General features: G+C 43.6%; 2 protein-coding genes across 18 annotated transcripts in view; one reads left to right on the top strand and one right to left on the bottom strand.

Moving 5' to 3' along the window:
• Window positions 1–723: 723 nt before the first annotated feature.
• On the bottom strand, window positions 724–1561 carry LOC106993659 (uncharacterized). The gene is given in 4 exon segments (XM_077966629.1): window positions 724–914; window positions 916–1020; window positions 1022–1387; window positions 1389–1561. Coding segments are annotated over 4 exon segments (576 nt in total). The 5' UTR covers window positions 1434–1561; the 3' UTR covers window positions 724–854.
• The window catches only part of ZNF462 (zinc finger protein 462), a 154821-nt gene continuing 135669 nt past the window's right edge, over window positions 1304–20455 (top strand). For 14 of the 17 annotated variants that reach the window (XR_013405106.1, XM_028835009.2, XM_001109263.5 and 11 more), the window contains exon 1: window positions 4032–4246. The gene's annotated coding sequence lies outside the window, so the exon portion shown is untranslated. Of the gene's footprint in view, window positions 1604–4031; window positions 4247–4523; window positions 7059–20455 lie in introns of those variants that run through there. The other 3 variants (XM_077966628.1, XM_077966614.1, XM_077966613.1) reach the window with 2 other exon arrangements.

The raw sequence follows: 20455 nt of genomic DNA, 5'->3' as shown, positions 1-20455 counted from the left end.
TGTTTCTTGAACTAAAAGTGCAAGATTTATTATTCTATTAATGCTCATAAAGTCACTCTTTTGATGAGCCATAATTTCTCTTTATGAGGAGTGTGTATGCCAGTCACCCATGATAAGGGAGAAGAAAGTCCAGACTTCTAACATATTCACATTCCCTGCAACATTAATAGTCTTGAAACCCCATATGACTCCAGGGGATAATGCCACAGGATAAAGTAACAAAAGGTAAATTTCAATGAGTCAGGATGTCCCCATGAGACTTCCCTCACATTGTTGGCTGTGTAGGAAACCAAATTTTTTGTATTTTAATTAACAAATTTAAACATTAACCCTCCTAATGGAGAAGATAACCCACCAACTAGCCTGGTATTATCTTTGTGAATATTCTTAGGGAACAAAATAGCAGGAGGTGTGAACTTTCTCCTGTTTATCTTAATGGTCTGCTAATGGCAAAGCATAATTACAGTTACTTAAATGCCAAGTTTACTAAGGTTTTCACGAAAACCTTCGGCCACAGCGCTTTCCTTGACTGACCCAGCTTTTATACAGTTTTTTTTTAATCATTTGAAAAATTGCCCCAAATAAAAACAAGAAAAAAGAAAAGCCCATTCCCTTTATGTTTAACCTCTTTCAATTATTTTCACTGGGGAGTTAAAGCGTTTGTGACTTCTAAAAAGTCGAAAAGATGATGTGTATGGCATCATTAATTGAATTCGTATCGCCCCCACATTCAAAAAGCAAGAGAGTTTTGCGATAGTTCGCTTCACAGCTTCAGGAAGTCAATTTGCTTCTAAACCAAAGACCGAGTGTGTCTTCTAAAGACCATCGTGTGGTGCCGTATTTGGGATGGAAACTTAACCATTGTACCTTTCCCCCACGCACCCACACCAGAAGCCTGAAAGCCACCATCTCCCCCGTTGGTCTCTGGATCTCCTCGCTGTCTTTGTCCCTTCTAGACGTGGAGGCTTGGAGAGGAGGTTTGGTTTCCAAGGATTGGAGCGTTGTGAAGGGCGGGGCCACCTCCAAGTCCATCTCCCCTTTTTGTCCTCTTCTCCTGGGACGGGAGGGTGGAGCCAGGTCCCCCCGCGGCCGGTTCGGGAGCTCTCTCTATCTCGGTCGCTCGAGGTGAGTGTGAAAGGGCGGCAGCCCGTTTAATTGCAGCACAGGTTAATTTCTTGAGTTCACCGCAGTCGGTGCGCCAGCCGCTTCCCCGGTCTTTGCCAAGTGGGTTTACGAGGTCTGAGGCGTGTTGGGGCGCGCTCACGTTCTCGCAAAAGGCTCCTCCCCAGGGCTCAATTCCCCGACTGCGGGAAGCCCTTTGGTGCCCCAGGAGCCTTGGAAACCCAAGGTTTCCTCTGACCTCGTCGCTCCTTCCTCCCTCCCCACCCGCCTGGTTCCCTACGTCCCTGCCCCCAGGGAAGGACGGCCCCCATCTTAGGACTTACGACCCAAGCCAACCCAGAAGGTACCTTCACGTCGATGAAGATTTTATCGCAGCCTCCAAAACCCAGCAGTAATAGGAGCTTTCAACCTGAAATACGATTGTTATTTTCCCGGTGCAGAGCTTGACAGAAAAAGTCAGCTTTTTATTAAAGACAAAGAGGTAAATTATCAGCCGGGACAGTGGAGGGACGGCGGAGACCTGGCGCGCTTCCTCCGGTTGCCACGAGGAATTTATGGGGTGGCGGCGGCCAGTGCTCAGACACCCCCCGGGTCTCGGTGGGGAGGAGCTCGGGGCAGGAGGACTTCCCTAGGTCCCTCCGGGCACTCGGAAGGGGGAGTCCTCCGAAAGCGGCACAAAGCCGGGATCATTTCAGTCCGGAACAGCTTCAGCGTCCTCCTCCTCTCTCCTTTCTTCTTTCTCTTCTCGGTGACTCCCGTTCCCCATTCGCCTCTGTCCTTTCTGCGCCTTGTTCTCCTCTCTTTACTTCTCTTCCCTCTCCTCGCCTTTCCTCTCCCTCCCCCTCCTTTCTTCTCCACCGCACGCGTAGAGTGTCATTTATTTATTTATTTATCACCCCCGCCATCAACACCCTTTTAGGGATCCCGAGCTTTTCAATGTGAGTGGGAGGAGAAAAGGGCAGGAAGTGTTGACTGGAAGTGGGTGAAATCGTGCCTCGGGGTGAGAGATTCTGCTCAGGAATATAGGGTCGGGAAAATCCTGGAAAATGAGGATTTAGATCTGTTTATGAAGCCCCGCTATCGGATGGGAACCAACTCCGCGCGCGTCTCCTCCTCCTTTATTGTATGGATTTATAGGTGTATATCTTCTCGGACTGTTGCTTGGGGGGAAGGAGGAGAAAGGGCGAGTATTTAAAGAGGACAGTCTTGCCCAGGATCCTTAACACCGCGCCTTCACCGGATGCGCGCTCCTCAATGCAAAGGAATCCAGCAACATCCCCCAATTCAGACGCGGACAAAAGAAACTTTAATTAAGGTCTCTGCCCCGCGCGCTGCGCGTTTCTCTCTCCTGAGGCTGTTGATGTCCAACTCCAAGATCCGAGAAATAGAAATGGTACAATCAGCCCATGCCCTTGAACTTCAATTGCTCCTGACTTGCTGCATTGATTTTTTTTTTTTTTTGATACTGTAGAACCCCCACCCCCACCCCCCACCGCTCCCAGTCCAATTAAAGCCTTAGGAGACTTTCGACCTGGTGGTGGAGGGGGAACCACTCCTTTGCAAAAGAAATAGTTCAGAACGATACGGAGGAAATTACACTAAATAAAAATTCAAGGTGTGAAAGCTTCATCTTGGCTCGCGTGTCTTCAACACCATGACACCTTATCATTAGGAGCGCTGATTGTTACTTTCCGAGCCTTTAGATGATCAGCCAGAAAGTGCAAACAACGCGGGGCTGGAGGGTGTAAAGTTATTTAAGCAGGCTTTCTTTTTTTCTTCTGGTGCGCAGTCAAAACATTTCACAAGTTAGGAAAAGAAAGTGGTGGTTCCGAAGCTAGGAATGATGGGCTCTTTTCTCCTCCACCCCCCACCTTCCATATCAGAAAAGAAATAAAACGCACAATGAGCCTTTATTTCAGGAGAGAAGACTTCAAAATACGTGCCAGTAATGGACAATTTGAGCTTTTCACTGGAAATACTCACACCGCAAGCTGGAAAGGGATTAAAAAGCCCCACGTGGTTGATCTGGGTTTAGACTTGCAACCTCCAGTTCCCCATGTATGTTCTTTGCAAAGGTTGGCCTCTAGATGGATGCAAGTAAGGGACCCTCTGGGGCCCGGGCTCGGCGCCTCGGGCAGAGCTGACGGTGGGAGCGCTATGAGCTGCCGGGCAGGGTCCTCACCGGGGGCTTCCTCTGCGGGCCAGGGCTGCCGGTCGCCACCGGGACGCGAGCGCGCACGCCTCGGCCCGGCGGCCGCGCTCCTCGCACCGCCTTCTCCGCAGGTCTTTATTCATCTCATCTCCCTCTTCCCCTTCTCCTTCTCCTTTGCCTCCTTCTCCTCCTCTTCCTCCCCCTCCTCCACCACCACCTCCTCCTCCTCTGCCGCCGCCACCTCCTCCTCTTGCATCTCACTGGCCTGGCTCTGAGTGACAAAGACAATGTCCCAGCCTTAACTTTGCAACCACCTTGCCTCCTTCTGGGGTTCAGCAGGGGGGATGGGGGACAGCAGCAGCAGCCTCAGCATCTCCTCCAGCTTCTCCTTCTGCTCTTCTCGAGCTCTTGGATAATTCTTCCTCTTTTTTCCCCTAGCCTTTTTCCTCATTTCTTTCTTTCTTTCTTTTTTTTCTTCCTCTCTCCTGCACGTTGTTGTTGTTATTAGAAAGGCTTCGCGCACCCCCTGGTGCTCCGGCGTTTTGTGTGGCAGGAGAAGATTGTCTTCCTTCTCTCTTTCTGTCTTGCTTTCTCTCTCCCCCTGGTTGCTCATTATTCAGAGAGAGACACAGAGGGAGGGAGAGAGAGAGAGCGCGCGAGGGAGAGGGAGGAGAGGAGAGAGAAGAGGAGAGAGGGGAGAGAGAGAGTGAGAGGGAGAGGGAGGGAGGGAGAGAGAGGGAGAGGGAGAGAGACGGATATCTCAGGTCATCTGCAGCTGCAGCGAGTCTGAGGAGCCGAGGAAGGCAGGGAAGATGGCGATCCTCCATTGCTGAGACCCGGCAGAAGCACATGAGACTCCCAAACAACTTCCACAACAATAACCCGAGCAGGAAGAGGAGAAAGAGAAAGAGGATAAGGAGGCGGTGGGGCTGGAGAACCCGAAGCACCTCCCGGCGCCGGGACGCTTCTTCTGTAAGTTACTGCAATTAACAACCACCTCGGGGTGGTCCGAGTGCTCCGGGGAAGAGAGCGCGGGGTGGTGGAGGCACAAACGCGCTCATTCATTCGGCCAAGGAGGGTTGGAGGAGCGGGGAGGAGAGGAAGTACCCTGCATGGACTGGCTGTTGGAAGAGGAGAAGAAGCGAGAGAGAAGAGGAGGAGGGGGAGGAGGGAGAGCAGGAGGGGGAGGAGGAAGAGGAGGAGGAGAAGCGAGGGAGGAAGAGGAGGAGGAAGAGGAGGAGAAGGTGGTAGTGGTGGCAGTAGAGGTGGCTGTGCTTTTCCTGCTGGCTGCTCCTTCTGCTGGGGGGAGTGAGCGCGGTGGCTTAATTAATTTCGTGTAGTTCTATGAAGAGAAGAGAAAATGAAAGATGAGTGAGAAGAGAGCTGGAGGCTTAGGACGGATGCTCCGAGTGTGGGGACAGGAGTAGGGACAGAGAGGGGGGCGGAGGGCGGGAGGCCGGAGACCTGAGCCGAGAGCCAGAGGGAGCAAGCGAGGGTCAGAGGAGGGAGAGCTCCGAGCGAGCGGCCCCGACCTGAGCGGGTTGACCTCTTTCTTTCTCTGTCCCTCTCCTTCCTTTCCCCCCTCTGTCTGCCTGTCCCCCGCCCGATGGCAAAGCCGTGCGGATTGGCACCCCCCCTCTTCCTCAGGTATTTGGCTCTCTCTCTCTCTCTCTCGCTCTCTCTCTTGCTCTCTCTCTCTCTCTCCCCGAAGTTGGGATGCGGGGTCGGGATGTGTCGGGGGGTGGCTGCTGCAGCTGCTGGTGCCGGTGCTGCTGGTGAACAGAGAGGCGAGGAGCGGGGGGCACCGGCCGGGTGGGGGGCTCAGGTTCAGGAGCGGCTGAGGAGCTGTCTCCAGGCTGGAGGTTCAGAAGCGTCTGGTGGAGGAGGACAACGGTTTCTGGAGAGGAGAAGCCATTACACACGCTTGGCTCTCCTGAGGAAGGGAGAAAGGAAGGCAGGGGCCTGGGGGGGGCGTCTCACTCCTGGTGCAGTTCCCAGGGGTCTGCCCTCCTTCCAGGCACGAGGGGAAGCCGCAGCCGCCCCCCATTGGAGCAGCCCCTCTTTCCCTTTCTTTATCTCCCTGTCCTCCATTTGCAAGCTGTCTGCTTTGGTTCCAGTCCAGACTCCAAAACACAAAGCTCCTTCTCACGTTCATTCTCCAGGCTGTTCACCATTCCTGAAGGAACCCTCATTTTCTTTTCATTGTAGCTTCTAACCTACAGAGAGGGAGGGAGGGAGGCTGCCTGGAGTTCCTTTTATATTCCTCCCCAACCAAGAAAAAAAAAAAAAGTTTCATTTTTAAGCACGCGTCTGGGATGGGGAAAGACCAACCAGTTGGGGCTTTCTCCCAGGGCTCCCGGGGGCTGTGTCTGAGTGTCTGTGTTGGCTGTTTGGTTTGCTTTGGTTTTGTTTCTGGAGGTTGCTTGCAGGTTTTTGGAGGAAGTGACTAGTTTGGTTAAGAGCTGGGAACTGAGTCAGGTAAGCCGTGTCATGTTGTAACTCCACCAGAAAATGGAGGAGAGCGGGTTTCCAGGAGACAAAGCTGAGATGAGAAGTGTTTATAAAATTATGGATGTCTCCATTTTGAAGCTCTGTTGGTGATGGCTGGAGGAGGAGGAGGCTTGCTTGCCTACTCCTTCTCTCTTTCCAGAGGGAAACCTTGTGGTGGTTCCTCACTATCTATTCATTATGCAAGGAAATGAGGGCTTTTAAGGGTTCCTCAGATTTTTCTCCACCAAAGGAGTGCTTTCACAAGTTATTGAGGCGTTTGTTTCCATTTTAAAGTAAACTTTTGGAATTTTTTTTCTCCTTTTGAGTGGACCTGAAGGGTTTTGACCTCCTTCAGGAAAGGCAAGGCAAAAACCTTAAAACATTTCCACTGAGGTCTTCACACAACTTTAAACTGCTCCAGGTCTCCTGAAAGTCACCAGGAAATGTGATTTCTTCCTTGTGAAGATGGTGATGGCCCTAAGCTCAGATTTTTTTGAGTTCTAGGGCTTGGTTATCATCATGTTTTGATGCACTGCAAGACTTTATTGTCTGATTTGGGTTGATTTCTGCAAATATTAAAAATAATAAGAATAATCCTGCAAGATCTCAGAGGAACTCTAAGACTGACTAACACCAGTTTCTCCAGGTTCTCCATTTCTCTTTAGGTCGTTCCATTTGTATGTTAGGCCTTCTTTTAGTTTCTTTGTTTCCCCCTTTCCCTTTCCTTCGGCTATTTTTTTCTGTGTTCTGAAGTACTCTAAGTCTTCAGAAATATCAGTATGTCTTCTTAACAATGTCACTATGGAAACAAATTTGAAAAACACAATGTCAGTTGAGAAAACCTTATGTCCAGGTATCTTCACCTTTTTAATTGGGAGGAATTTATTAAACATGTAGGAAGGAATTTATTTTGTGAGGATAATTTGAAAAAAGGACCCAGTCCTACCCTTGTCCACGCAGTGATGGGAGCTCTTCATATATTAGTTCTAGAGAATGTACATAATTGACCCAAGCGAAGAACTAAATCCCGAAATGCTTCAGGAATTTATAAAAGCCAACCATGAAGATGTTGCTTTTCCATTAGGTGAGGTAGCCATCTTGAGGATGAGGGAAGATGTTGGAAGAATTTTAGATGAACTGTTGAAGATAGGTGAGGAGGGCTCCACGGTGGAATGAAAACTTGGAGGAGATTCAGAACCAATTAATATATTCTAAGGAGGCTAATTGGACCTTGCTTTCAACTAAGAAGAAATATAGAAAGGTACCAGCTTCAACAGAAATAAGGAACACATTGGTGAGCAACTTATAACAGCATTTTTCTTGCTTTGCTTTCTCATTATGTATCAGATTTTTGTGTGTAAAGTTCCTTATGTCTACAGTATTTTTGTGCATATTGAAGTGGTTTTAGATTCCAGATGTAATTATATTCTGTTGAGTAGCTGGTAGCACTGTCACTCAGTAAATGCACAGTGCTGTATATGACAACATCACATTTTTCAAACCAAACTGTTGTGTCATTAATTGAGGGTTATTGTTCTTCTGAGGGGTGTGAAAGGAGAGGGGAAATACATGGTTCTTTAGCTGATAATTGTCCATGGTCAATGAAGTAAAACCATGTTTGTGCAGAGAAAAATGTATGGTTTCAGTTGATGTGTATGCTCATTTAAAAATACTTCTGTTAGATACCTGCTCCTTTATGAAAAACCTAGGCCTCTCCAAGGGCACTTTAAAAAAATCCTACTTGGAATCATAACTTTTATTATTCATTTTTGAATGTAATCTTTTGATCCCATTACTTTTGCTCTTAAGTGAAATTTCACCAATATTATATTTAAATTTGCTAATGCATAAATGGATTCACCAAACTGGGTGTCCAAACTGGGAAGTTCAGATGCAGTGGATAAAGAGTTATTTGGAAAAGTAATTACCAGATAATTTTACATCTAATTAACCATGTATGTTTATGTAAACATAAGTACATTATATATTGATCTTGAAACAAACTTTCATGATACCTTTTTTTATTGTTATTGATAGCAGGACAATTGGTTCATTTGCTTATTTCAGCAGGGGGGAAAAATCTGACTATCTGGTTGTCAGTCCAGCTGTTTGACTCTCCACATTTTTTACTTTGCAAGCAAATGTTTTGGGGTCTTAGAGTTGAACTTTTCTGGAAGGGAAAAATAGGTATTTAAGAGGCATCTTGGAATTTGGGAGTGCATTCTAACTGGTTATCTAAGACACATCCATCTCTGATGCCCTTCACCAACATGGCAAACACCATAATATTTAAGGACATGGTTTTTTGAGTTTTTCTAGACATACCCATTTGAATTAAGACAAGTATTTTGGAATAAACCATCATGAGAGAAATAAAAAGTATTAAATCAGACATTTTCATTTAATGTCAAAGCTCAAAGATCATTTTTGTTTATGAAACAAGTTCATGTGGCTTATTATGCAAATTTTTGCCATGGCTCTAATATATCACAAGGAGAAATCATGGAGAAATATTTGCGAGCTATGATGCACACTGCCATAAGAAAAATTCTTGTATCCTCACATTCCATAATATGTCTCATATTGGATTTATGTCAGTCTAATTCATTGACCACATTCCCCGAGGAATTGTTTTTCCCCCTTACTCTTTGGAGTTGGAGACAACTTTTAGAGAAAAAAAAAAACAAACTTATCTACTCTTCCTAATGAGTCTTCCGGAAGACAGCAGAAGAAAAAAAATCCAACTCTACTAATGGACTTTAGAGTACTTGTGGTCGGTTTTCCTGAAAGAAAGGAATGGTAAAGTTGCAATAGGAAAGAGTCCTTTTTCTGTGTGATGGAGTTTAATAGGGTCTACTCTGTCTTAAATTATTCCTTGATGTTGCGATTTCTTGGTTAAGGTAACCTTACTTATCTTCTTTATGGCATGTGCCTTTTTCAGACTTACACTTCACTACATCATGAAATTGACAAAACTGTATCAGCTATTCTGAACTGATAATTGAAGAACAGAGATGCTGTTTCATAATGCTGCAGTCACAATTAGGAGATACATAATGGACTCTTACTGCTAAGGATCTGATATGAATGTGTGACTGGGGTGGTTGGTATATTCAACAGAAGTGAAGGGAGAATATTTCCATGACTGAACGCTAAAATCCAGTGAACTGAAAAAAAAAAAAGTCAGTGTGTGTGAGTGTATGTAAAAGCAAGTATCTTGTGAGTTTCACATACTTACGGAGTATGATGGCTTTGAGAGAGACATTAGCTGGGTATTGGTGACCTATTAATTGATTATGAGAAAACAGAGAGGAGAATAGATAATGCTAGAAGAAAATTCCTGTCCTTGTGTGATATGCCAAGACATCTGGCAGATGTTATGTTGGGCCCTAAGGAATGGACAGTTTAATTTTAGCCCTAGCAAGGAAATGGGAAGTTCTAAGCTCTTTTAATAGCACAAGTCTTAGTTTGGGGAAGGTTGCTTAAAAAAATAAGAAAGAAAGGAAAAGAGGCACTTACTGTTATGTGGAAGAACTCTAGGGAGTAGGGAGTGAAAACTGAAGTTTTGGGATGAGGAGCAAAAATGTTATTTCTCATGTAGAAATTAACATAAAATTATTTTAAAAGTGACAAATATGTACACTATAAGTAAGGACTGTTGGGTATTTAATACTCACCAGGCAGAACTTCCAATTTAGAAGCTAGTTGTTTCAGGCCCTAGATCATTTAGTTTAAGTCTCCTCCCTCCACTTGCATTATACTGAAGAGGAAACTGGCACAAAGACATGAAGTGACTTGCACAAGGTCAGAAAGTTCAGTTGTAACCAAGCCAGGCCTAGAACTCAGGTCGGCCGACTCCAGCCTAGTGCCCTTTCCACTACCCCATTGCATTTGATTGTTGAGGGTTGTGAAATAGCCGCTCTCTTCTCCGGGGCCCACGGCTTTCTGAGAAACTCTGTGCTCATACACTAGTGGGCAGGAGTATGAACTTTTCTTAGTTGGATTTAACATGTTGGGGAGCCCAGGGTTGAGCGTGGTTTCATTCATAGATCCAGAGACCAATTTTGTTCATGTGACATTCAGTAAAGTGTTAGCTCCTGGGTTTGCAGCTGTACTTTTCTTTTCATCTTTGCTGCTCTCATCTCTCATTCCATCATCCAAGGGCTTGGGAGCCCTTTTCAAATGCCCTTCTTTGGAAGTTTGTGTGAGTCTATTGCAACTTACAATAGTGCCCACAATTGGACTCTGAGGATCTATTTTGCAACGTGGTGCAGATTTAAATTGGCTCCTTTCAGAGATGCCATTTTGTAATACTGATGAATGGCTGAGAGGGTGAAATCCAGTCTGAAACAATTACTGGTGGTTTTCCAATGTTCTTACTCATTCAAAATGTGCCCTCCGTGTATCTTCTTGGAGCCCAACTCTCTTGCAGACCAGTGGCTAACCTTTTCCCATTTTCCCAGTATATATGAAATCATCCTTAAAGTGACTTTTAACAACACAAACAACATTTAACCATGGGCAATGGGACAGTCCTGTAAGGAAGGGTGCAATGGGTTTCCACTTCTGTCTCTTCTTGGATGAGCAAAAGTGATTTTGTAGAGAAGAAGAGTGATGTTTGGAAGTTTCCACATTTCCTAAGCTCCGTCCAAACGAATGCATCAATTTTTAATCCAGGAGGCAGTCTGGAGAAGGTAGTGCTGGATGTGGACCTTCTGGCAGAAACACAGTTAACGCTGTAAACAGTTGAACCTCAGTGTGGCACTCCTCCAAATGAGTTGACTGTCGAAAATAAAATGTTCCAGAAGAACTGGGAGAACAGGAAAGAAGTTAAAACAGCATGGTTTGCATGCCAGTACTAAAGGAAGAAGAAAAAAGTTTGGGTTGGGGGGGGCATTGGAGAGAAGATAATTGTAAGTTGAACTGTCTCTTGGATTTATAAGACCCAGGAGAAGTTTCCAAATGTGGGAAAATGGGTTTTTATGAATTTAGATTGTATTTGCGTTATGCTAGGAAGCTCTTTTGGATTTTTTTTTCCCCCTTGAACTTTGTATTTGGAGAACTGCACACACTGATAAAAGGGAAATCCATTGGAAGGAATTTGGATGTACATTTTGTGCTTGGAAATGCTATCATAAAATTTATCCTTTTTCTAAGTCCTCCTATCCTCATCAGCTGAAGCACATATAGGGTTTTTAAAGTCTTTGGATGTGTGTGTGATTCCAACACAAAGTTAATTATTTTCGTGGCTTAGAAGGATAGAGCGGTGTGGTGTGAGGAGGTGCTAGTATTGTCACCTACAAATGCATTGCCTTTTACTTCTGGTGAGCAGATTACTTGGTGTCTTCAAAGCATTCTTGCCTAATTCCTAGCTGGAGACATTTTTTCTTGAGTTATTCTTGGAGAGAAAGTTTTTTGTGTGTGCCAGGTCATGGGTATTTTGGTATTGATTTCCTTGCTTTCATGTGTTTGCTTGTTCAGTTTACTGCATGTTGCTTCTGGATATTAATAAAATACTTGTGCTGCGCCTGTCCACATCTTACCCCCAACCTTATTCAAAGAGTAGACCCTGTTCTTTAGGGTGAAAGGAAGTTTGATAGGTACTTATTTGTTCAAAAAATAAATACTTGAAGATGAGAACTGCATAATTCAGGAAGTTATTTGCTAGACCTTCACATAGACAAATTTTAACAAAGACCACACCAGGAAAGATGGAGAAAATTCTGCTAGGAACCAATAGATCCTGATTAAAATGTTTTAGGATCACTTAGTAGGAAATTAAACATTTGCCCAAGATGAGGAAGCGAAGTATTACCTTTGGATTCAGCTTGGTTGGAGCACAAAAGGAGCTGTAGGCCCAGGTGAGACAACTGTGTCAGAAGTAATTAAGCCCAGGATTTGTGGAGAGGCTTAGCCGCCACAGAGCCCAGCTGGGGAAGGCCAAACTCACTCTCTAAGTTCTCGTCTGGGCAGTTGAACCAGAACACACGCTAAGGCCTCCAAATTTTGGAATTCTTCTTTTTCCTGTTCTGATTTAAGAAGGTAATGCCATTATTCTTTGGTTTTGCTCATGTCAGCTGAGTGCCTCTCTTTTGAACTGGGAAATGCCAGAGACTGGGGGATGGGAGCCATGTCCTCTAAGGGAAAATTCTCCCTGTTAACACTGCAAATGTGCTTTAACATCGTCCCTATTACTCCAAAAATAATTGTGCAGTGGCACAATGTGGGATACTTGAAAGATGTTTGCTGCACAAAGGTTCTAATACTCACCTGCAGATTAAGAAATGAGTTTCTAAACCATCTCATTTCTATTGCTAATGAAAAGCTTTGGAAGGCACCTGTGAATTAGAGCTCCAGCTGCTATCATGGTAGGGAAGTTAGGCCTTGAAAGGATACATGGATTAGCCCGTCAGAAAAGCAAACAGTAGCATCAGCACAAGTAGAAAATAGACAAGGTTGTTAAAGCTAACAGGAAAGTAGGCTAAAGCATTGCTGTAATTATATGGTGGAAATTTGCTGGGAAGGAGTGACTGGTTGGATAGGAGAAGGAAAAGAAGAAGAGAAGCAGGAAAATAATGGACTAGCCAAATTGAAGAAGTCTGTCCACTGGGAAGAGCCTATGGGAAGAAGTAAGGCATTGCTTTTAAGAAAGCAATATAGCAAGTAGAAAAAGACCTTGTAATTTGGTACCTAACACGTGTGAAATACGAAGACCAGTGCTCAGATCCACATTCTTTGGCCAGTTCCTATTGTAAAAAATAGAATTGGGTTTGGAGGACAATTTATGTGACTTTGGGGTTACAATTACAGCCTTTCTGATAAAGGACAGATGGAAACTCAAGGGAACTGGTTAAGTAGGCCTAGGTGGAGATTTTCCTGGAAAATGAACGGAGAATAGAGCACAGCAGAAAATAGCTGCATTATTAATGGGCAGAAAATGTGATAGTCCTCTCTAAAGTGATCCATAGAGCTTCTCTACCTACGCCCTGGGTGTTAGAAGAAATGAAGAACAAAGACATGCCTTTTCAGAGGGGAAAGGAATGGACTACTACCTGGCGTCAGTTTGGGATTCAGCCATTGGCTTGAGCGAAGCGTCACAGGCTGGTCTGTCCATCCGGTCCCAGCATTTTAAAATCCAAAATAAGGCCACTGTGGTCCAGAATGTTTAGCCATTCTAATCCCTAATTACATCATCCCTCTGTGTTATGACTCATTAGTCAGCAGTTGAGCACCATTCAACCCAGATTGCCATGGGCCTGATGGAGGGGTCCTTCGTTTGGGGTACAATTTGAATGCTGGGTTATAGCTGAAGATGACCAAAGATAGATACCAGCTACAAGTACTTATCACCCAGAATCTTTTCTCCTCAGTGTTTTCTATCTTAGTCTTCTTTGAAGACTAATTAGTATTTAATAACAATAAGTGGCAAGGGATTCTTTGTAGAAGAGACCATTTTCTTTCTTTCTTTTTTTTTTTTTTTTGGAGACAGTCTTGCTCTGTCACCCAGTCTTGCACTGTCACTGGAGTGTAGTGGCACGATCTCGACTTAGAGCAACCGCCACCTCCCAGGTTCAAGCAATTCTCCTGACTCAGCCTCCCAAGTAGCTGGGACTACAGGCACAAGCCACCATGCCCAGCTAATTTTTTGTATTTTAGTAGAGATGGGGTTTCATCGTGTTGCCCAGGCTGGTCTCGAACTCCTGAGCTCACGCAATCCACCTGCTTCAGCCTTCCAAAGTGCTAGGTGGCTAGGTGTGAGCCACCGTGCCATCCTCAGAAGAGACCATTTTAATTTGAATATCAGAGTTCAGCTGCAAGAACTTCTCCCCTTTGTGCTGTCAATTGAATATTGTCTGTTCTAATATTGGGTAAGAACAATAGAAAATAAATATGATTGCTTCATCAAAAAAATCTGCCAACTCTACAGAGTGGGAATACCACATAGGACCTTAAAAAATGTTGTCTTCCCTCTTGGACTGACTCACAGTTAATACTGGACAATGGTTTTTATTTTTTTCTAACATTTAATATGAACCAGGGACTGTTCATAGGGTACAGGAAACTGAGGTTTAGGGAGGTAAAGTAATTTAGCCAAAGTCATGAGGCTGCAAAGTGGGGGAGCCAGGATTCACATGAATGGGGGACTGTCTCCAGAGGCCTGGCTCTCAACTGGTGGGACCCAGCCTTGGTTATTACTTCATCTGCTAATAGCTTATGTTCTTGATGGTTTATCTCTTCCAGTTGCTTATGCCAGGAGTATATCCTTGGAGTTCTGGAAAGAAATCTGAGAATAATGGAAAATTAATTATAATATATTGGTAGATATGAGATATATGACTTATTGTAATAGCTTGGGGAAGTGTGTTTAACTGAAGAGCGCCCTTTTCTGAATTAGAGAGGAGGTGATAGGGAAAAAAAGCAAGAGACCATGTAGGGGACACTTTAGGGAATAAACATTTTAAAATTATATCAGACTCAGAAAAAAATGAGCCACCTACTTGTTGATGTGCTGTGTGACCTTTTTTTTTTTTTTTTTGCAGAAAAGGTGTTGTACTTTTTTTCTTCATAGGGCCGCTTTTGAAAACTCAGTGCCCCGTGTTGGCTCTGGTTACTATCAGCCTGAGAAGTGTTCTCAACAGCTACGCAGATGTTTGAAAATTAGTTCTACTCTTTAATGGTCATTTTTGGGACATGGTGCAGATTCTTTTAAAAGTGTGGGCCCCCCACCCCTTTTCGTGATCACCATGTGCTCTGTTTAGATCATGGAGATGTGATGAGTGCTTTGGTTTTATTTGCCTCTCTCTGAAACATTACAACGTAGTAAGAAGTTTATGGATGAGCACAAGTGTCCTAATAGAGTGACACACTGTGCTAAGGGAGATAGAGCAGATCCAGATATCCCTACGGTATCCAGGAGAGTAGCTTTTCTGCAAACGGTGGTTGGACATTAGTTGCTGAGTAGACTCTTCAGCCCTGAAGAAACTAGTGGTGGTTTTATAAAATCTTAACTTTGCTGTGGATCTATTTGGTTGATCTCTGGTCCCCAGACAGACCCATAATCAAAACCTTTGCAGAAGGATAAACACATGTCCTGTTTATAAAGTGTACTAGAGAAGGCCACAAAGTCATCCATTTTTACTTCTCATCCATATCATTATCTACCCAATTTATAAAAACCGTTATTTTCTTAAAGGATTAAAATAGAAAAAAAAAAGCTCAGAAAACACATATAAAGTGAACAATGGAACTGTATAGTTAAAGAGAGTAAAATAGAACTGAAGCGTGTTGTTCTCAGGGTGGAATTTCTAATTTGAGGAATAGGAACTCCATTCAGCCCTGGACGGCATAAACTGTGACCCTAGGCAGTAGTGCTTAGCATTCTAGGATAATCCCTCAGAGAGCAGCCTGTCTCAAAGACCAGTTCTCAATGGGCTTCTTCAGTTTTCCTTTTAATTTTTTGAGGAAACCTACCCAGACTACCCTCAGGAACTGCTTTGCAGGAAACAAGGTGAACTGGGTCAACGTATCTTTGTGGATACAGTGAGAATTGGGAATTTGCGAACACATTCAATGTGAGGGGCTCCATAGGAGAGGAAGCTTGGGATATGTTCTAAGGAGGTAAATGTAGAAAGTTCATGTGTGCAGGCCTGGCAAAGGAATCATTCATTCTCTTGAAAAGAAAACCACATTTTCAAAGACGGATTCTATGATAATTTAAAAAGTACATTGTATAATTCACATAAAATAGCACGGATTTAAGGAGATGGAATTGTATCCTTCCACTTGTGTGGAAGTTTTTGTCATTCATTCCATCTTCTCCCGTGGCTTTGCCTCCAATTAGCAATTTTGCGGGCCTGAGAACTGAAGTGGTGTTGAAGAACAGATGTCAGCTGTTCCTGAAATTCATCCCTGCCCCATGGTTGACTCAGTGTTTCAGAATACCTCACCCATTCTTTTTCTGACCAGTGGCTGTAGCTTGTTAATAATGAATGAACATCACCCATAGGTCCTGAAATTAGCAAGTGTTAAATGTTAGGTGATTATTAGGGGAAAACAAGATAATCTAGTCAGTGGGCTTAATTAGGTTGTGATTGCCCAATTGCTGCTTCATGATAATTATATTCATAACCCCATTTCTAGACGTCAACTACAATTATCAAAATTGACCCCAGCATAGGTGTTAGGAATCTTATTTGAAGCAGCTCCTTAACGGTGAATATCTGATGTTTCCAATGTGCTTCTGCCTGTTCTTTCTTCCCCTCTTGCCCCCTTTCCATGATCTTTACCCCATCTTAGTAGAAAGGTCATGGCAATATTATTTTGTCTGTGACCATGCACATATTGTATAGCTTGTGTTGGTGTCTACAGAAAAAGAAATTCTTAAGTTTTTAGGGGTCAAGTATAACTGCAGAGCTTTCATAAATCAGCAAATAGGAATCTTGAAGCATAAAATTCCCAAATTGGCTGGATTGTTATTTTCCTCCGCACATGAAACCTGTTAAGTCGATTGAATATGATTCATTTGAATAGATCTTTTACTTTATAAGGCATAATCTTAAAATGAAAAAGAGAGTCATCTGTGTTTAAGATAATGCCTTAGCAACATGATCACTAAGATTTGAGGGAACTGTAAATCGAGAACTTTTAACTTTTTATCACCCCTTCCTTTCCTCCAAATTATGAAATTTGCTGCCAGTGTGTTCCGGTATAAAAAAGAACATGTCATTACTAGGGACATTGTTTACTGTTTATCTCCCAAATGAAGTCAGTGATTTCCAGGAAATACAAACAACAACCTGTATCAGAAGTGATACAGTATACAGTGTGGGTATGTCAGCGTGACACCGTGAATCACTAGGCCAGATTGTCATTTGGCAGCCTTCCCTTTGTGACATGCAGTTATATGGGAAAATAATGCACTTAAAACTTGCATACCATGGCTGAACTTCAGTGCAATACATCTGTCTAAAGAACAACTAGGAACTCAGCTACTGTATAAATTGCTTTATATGTATATATGTGCATATGTATGTATATGTACACACATGTATCTCTATACATAGTGATAGATACTCTCTAGGCACTTATTTTTCTCTAAAGCATCAAAAGTACAAATAGTCATCTCTTAGAATTTCTGGGGTGAAAATGCAATTCTCTGTGCAGGGGTCTCTGTTAAGAAAGTGATGTGTAGTGGGTGGAGTGTACTCTTTGGGGCCACACAAGCTGAGGCTGAAATTTGTCTCTGTCCATTACTAGCTGTGGGACCTTGAGTAAGTCATTTAACCTCTCTGTCCCCATGATTTCCTAGTAAAATAAGGATTATTATAATTTGAATCTGTAGAACTAACATAAGGATTAAAAAATAATATGTGTCTAAGAGTCCTGGTTCATAATGGCCACTGAAAGTGATAGTTTCTTCCTTCCTCACTGATAGAGAAACTGAGGCAGAGATCGTCTCCAGGGCTTTGCCCCATTTATCTATGGTCAGTATATTAGGTATTTTGTTCTTGGTCTTAAACTCAGTTTTTGGAATCCCGCTTGTTTAATTTTGTGCTGTGTCTCCCTTTCCTGATGAGCAGTCTTTGCTGCAGTTGTCCATTCCCAGGTAGACTTTACTACGTCTTGAGCTGATGGTCTGTGGATGAAGCAGCACTCCGTATTGCTGTGTGTGCATTCAGTAGGAGCTTGTAAACTACCCGAGAATGATGCCATTTCCTCTTGGAAAAAGTACATTTATATGGTAACAACGCCTTCAACCTGACCTTGCAGAGCTATTCCCTGGAGTGTTGTAGGGGAACAATTTTTAATAAACATGAAGTTTTTCAAGCTTTTCAGAAGAAAGATGTTATTACTGTTCCTATTGTTTGGTATCATTCTGGCAAAAATGATATGTCTAAGAAAATTGTCCTTATTGCAGAGAAAATATTGGCTGTGCTGTTTATATAAATGTTGTCTGCCTCACTGTTGCTCTACTCACATAGGTATCTCTTAGCCAGTTTGAGGACTGCCCTGTAGCCTGGCTTAGAAATGCTTTGGTTTTCTCTGTGCAAATGTTTATTTTAATAGTCCACATCTACTTGGTTTTACTAATGTACTATAATATCAGATGCTTTCAGACCTTATGGGTAAGGAGACTAATTTTAGAGTGTTTTAAGAGTAGGTGATATTTTAAAATGTGGAAAATGTGGAGTGGCGTTGGTAGGGCCTAACCAGACTTACTTTATTGGGTCTGGCCAAAAGGACATTCATTGGTAGCTTTATTGGTGGTGGTGGTATGGTGGTGGTGGTGTGGCAGTGGTGTGGTGGTGGTGGTGTGAATGTTAGTGGGAAAGATGAAGAACATGTAAGTGGTTCTTTGGTAAAACCATCTAGTGATTTTCCACCTGTACAAGCAAAGCACCCATGATTTATTTATTTATTTATTTTACATTTGGGAAATTTCCAGAGAAATAAAGGTGTCCTTGGAATGTTGTTGTTGTTATCATTATTATTATTATTTTTGAGACAAGATCTTGCTCTGTTGCCCAGACTGGAGTGCAGTGGCATGATCTCAGTGCACTGCAAGCCCTGCCTCCTGGGTTCAAGTGATTCTTCCACCTCAGCCTCCCGAGTTGCTGGGACTACAGGCACACGCCACCATGCCTGGCTACTTTTTTGTATATTTAGTAGAGATGGGGTTTCAGCATGTTGGCCAGGCTGGTCTTGAACTCCTGGCCTCAAGTGATCCGCCCACCTCGGCCTCCCAAAGTGTTGGGATTACAGGTGTGAGCCACTGTGCCCAGGCAGAATGTTATTATTTTTTAATTATAAATAAACTTTAGAGTTGCCACATTAACTTTGTGTCCAGAGCTATTGGAGGAGGAAAGAAAAACCTTGTGTTTATTTATTGCTGTTTAAATCTCTAGGATTCTCCTAAATGAGAGATTTTTGGTCTTCAAAGGGTAGAACTCAAAACTAAAGGAGTAGAGATGTAGCTGTGGCTGTGGCAGTGGTTATTAGTACAGAATGCCCTCAGTACAGTAAGAAATACGGGATGAAAGAGTGGGAATGGAATCCTGGACTCCCTAGGACCCCTTAAAGACTGGGAGTGGGAAGGTTGTCCAGTTGGTTACTTCTTTAAGAGATGTATTTTATTTGGGAATGCCACTGTCATATGTGCTCAGTTCTTGACATATTGAAGGATCCTTGTTTATTTGTGACTACAGAGTAGTGGGAAAGTGATTGACTTTGGGGTGTGACCTGAATTCACACCCTGCCTGCCACCTCCTAGCTTTGTGAACCTGGGTCAAGCTCCTAATTGCTCCTCTGCTCCAGTTTCTTATCTTTAAAGTGGAATTCTCTCTCTGGTGAAGCCTGAGAGGGATAATATATGTAAAGTGTTCAGCACCCTGCCAGGGGCCCAGTAAATGACCACCTCTACAGTTCATTTGCAATGATCAATTAGGGGCCACCCAATGACTCTGGTACAGATGGCATGCTCTTGCCATTCGTCCAATGCCTGGTTTTACATACTTAGTTAGCAGTTGTGGGATGATGATAGAGTTGGAAAGAATTTAGTGTCTTCATCTTCATGTGTTTTATAGAAGCTGTTGATTTAAGGAACATGTGCCCATACCTCTATTCATTCATCGAACACTTACTGAGCTCCTCCTTTTGAGTACTAAGCATGACTGCAGTATGCGTAGGTGGTCAAACCCAGGGGATATGAGATCTCTCTATCACAGTTGTGTTAGGCTCTTTGTTTTGGTAATTGAGTGATTATGATGGAGATAGGTGTCCTCAGCCACATTCAAATAGCCTGGAGCCAGGGGATGGTGAAGAGTGGCTTAGGCTGTGGGTAGTGGATTCCTGTTTAGATGCATTCATTTCTACATCTTTGTGTGTATATATTTACAATATAATCTGCTAACCATATAGTCAGTGCTGCTGTGGTTCGTAATCTGGCAGATCATTTAAATATTTACTCCAAAATATCTTGTTCTCTGTTGGTGTGAAGTAGAGTTTCCAGTTATTTTTAGGTCATTTTCATCTTAGCAACCCTGTTGGAGATGAACCAGACACGCTGCTGTAAACTGTCCCCACATTTGGATAGAATTTAATAAAGTAAAGTTTAATGGTTTGGTCCCAAGAGGCAAACAGACCATCTGGTTAGCAGAAGGTTAGGTCAAGTATTGCATGGCTGCTGAGAGGGCCACAAAGCAGCCCTGACACACTGGTAATGTGTCCAGTTGCTGAATGCATTAAGCATTGAAATGGTGCTTTCAGGTCTGCCGAGCCAGCAGTTCTGTTACCACCGCTGTGACGCAGGAGATAATTCAGCTGGGCAAGCAGCAGCATGGGGGTGGATCTACAGTACAGGATGTGTAATGTCAACATGAAGGATTGGAGCTGGCAGAAGGAAGGGAAGCAGTCATTTCATGCCAGTGCAGGAAGCCTAGAGAGATGCTTTCCACCCACCCCCCCAACCCTGTCTCTTGTCCTCTTCTGGAGCTTTCACATTATGTGTTAAATGATTACCTTGTGCATGGTCCATGGCAAAACTTCAGCTGATTTTTCTGCCTCTTTTGGAACCTGTCAGCATAAACAGAGTAAACCACATTCCACACACATGTAGGGCGGGCAAAGGAAAGAGTTTACTGCCCAGACTGGGAGGAGGAGAAAGGGCTTCATTAGGCAGGAGCATCTTTGTGC

This window comes from Macaca mulatta, chromosome 15, assembly GCF_049350105.2.
Source record: "Macaca mulatta isolate MMU2019108-1 chromosome 15, T2T-MMU8v2.0, whole genome shotgun sequence".
In the NCBI taxonomy this organism is placed as follows: domain Eukaryota; kingdom Metazoa; phylum Chordata; class Mammalia; order Primates; family Cercopithecidae; genus Macaca; species Macaca mulatta.
The sequence above is the reverse complement of the archived record's forward strand: the minus strand, read 5'-3'. Positions and strand labels throughout refer to the sequence as shown.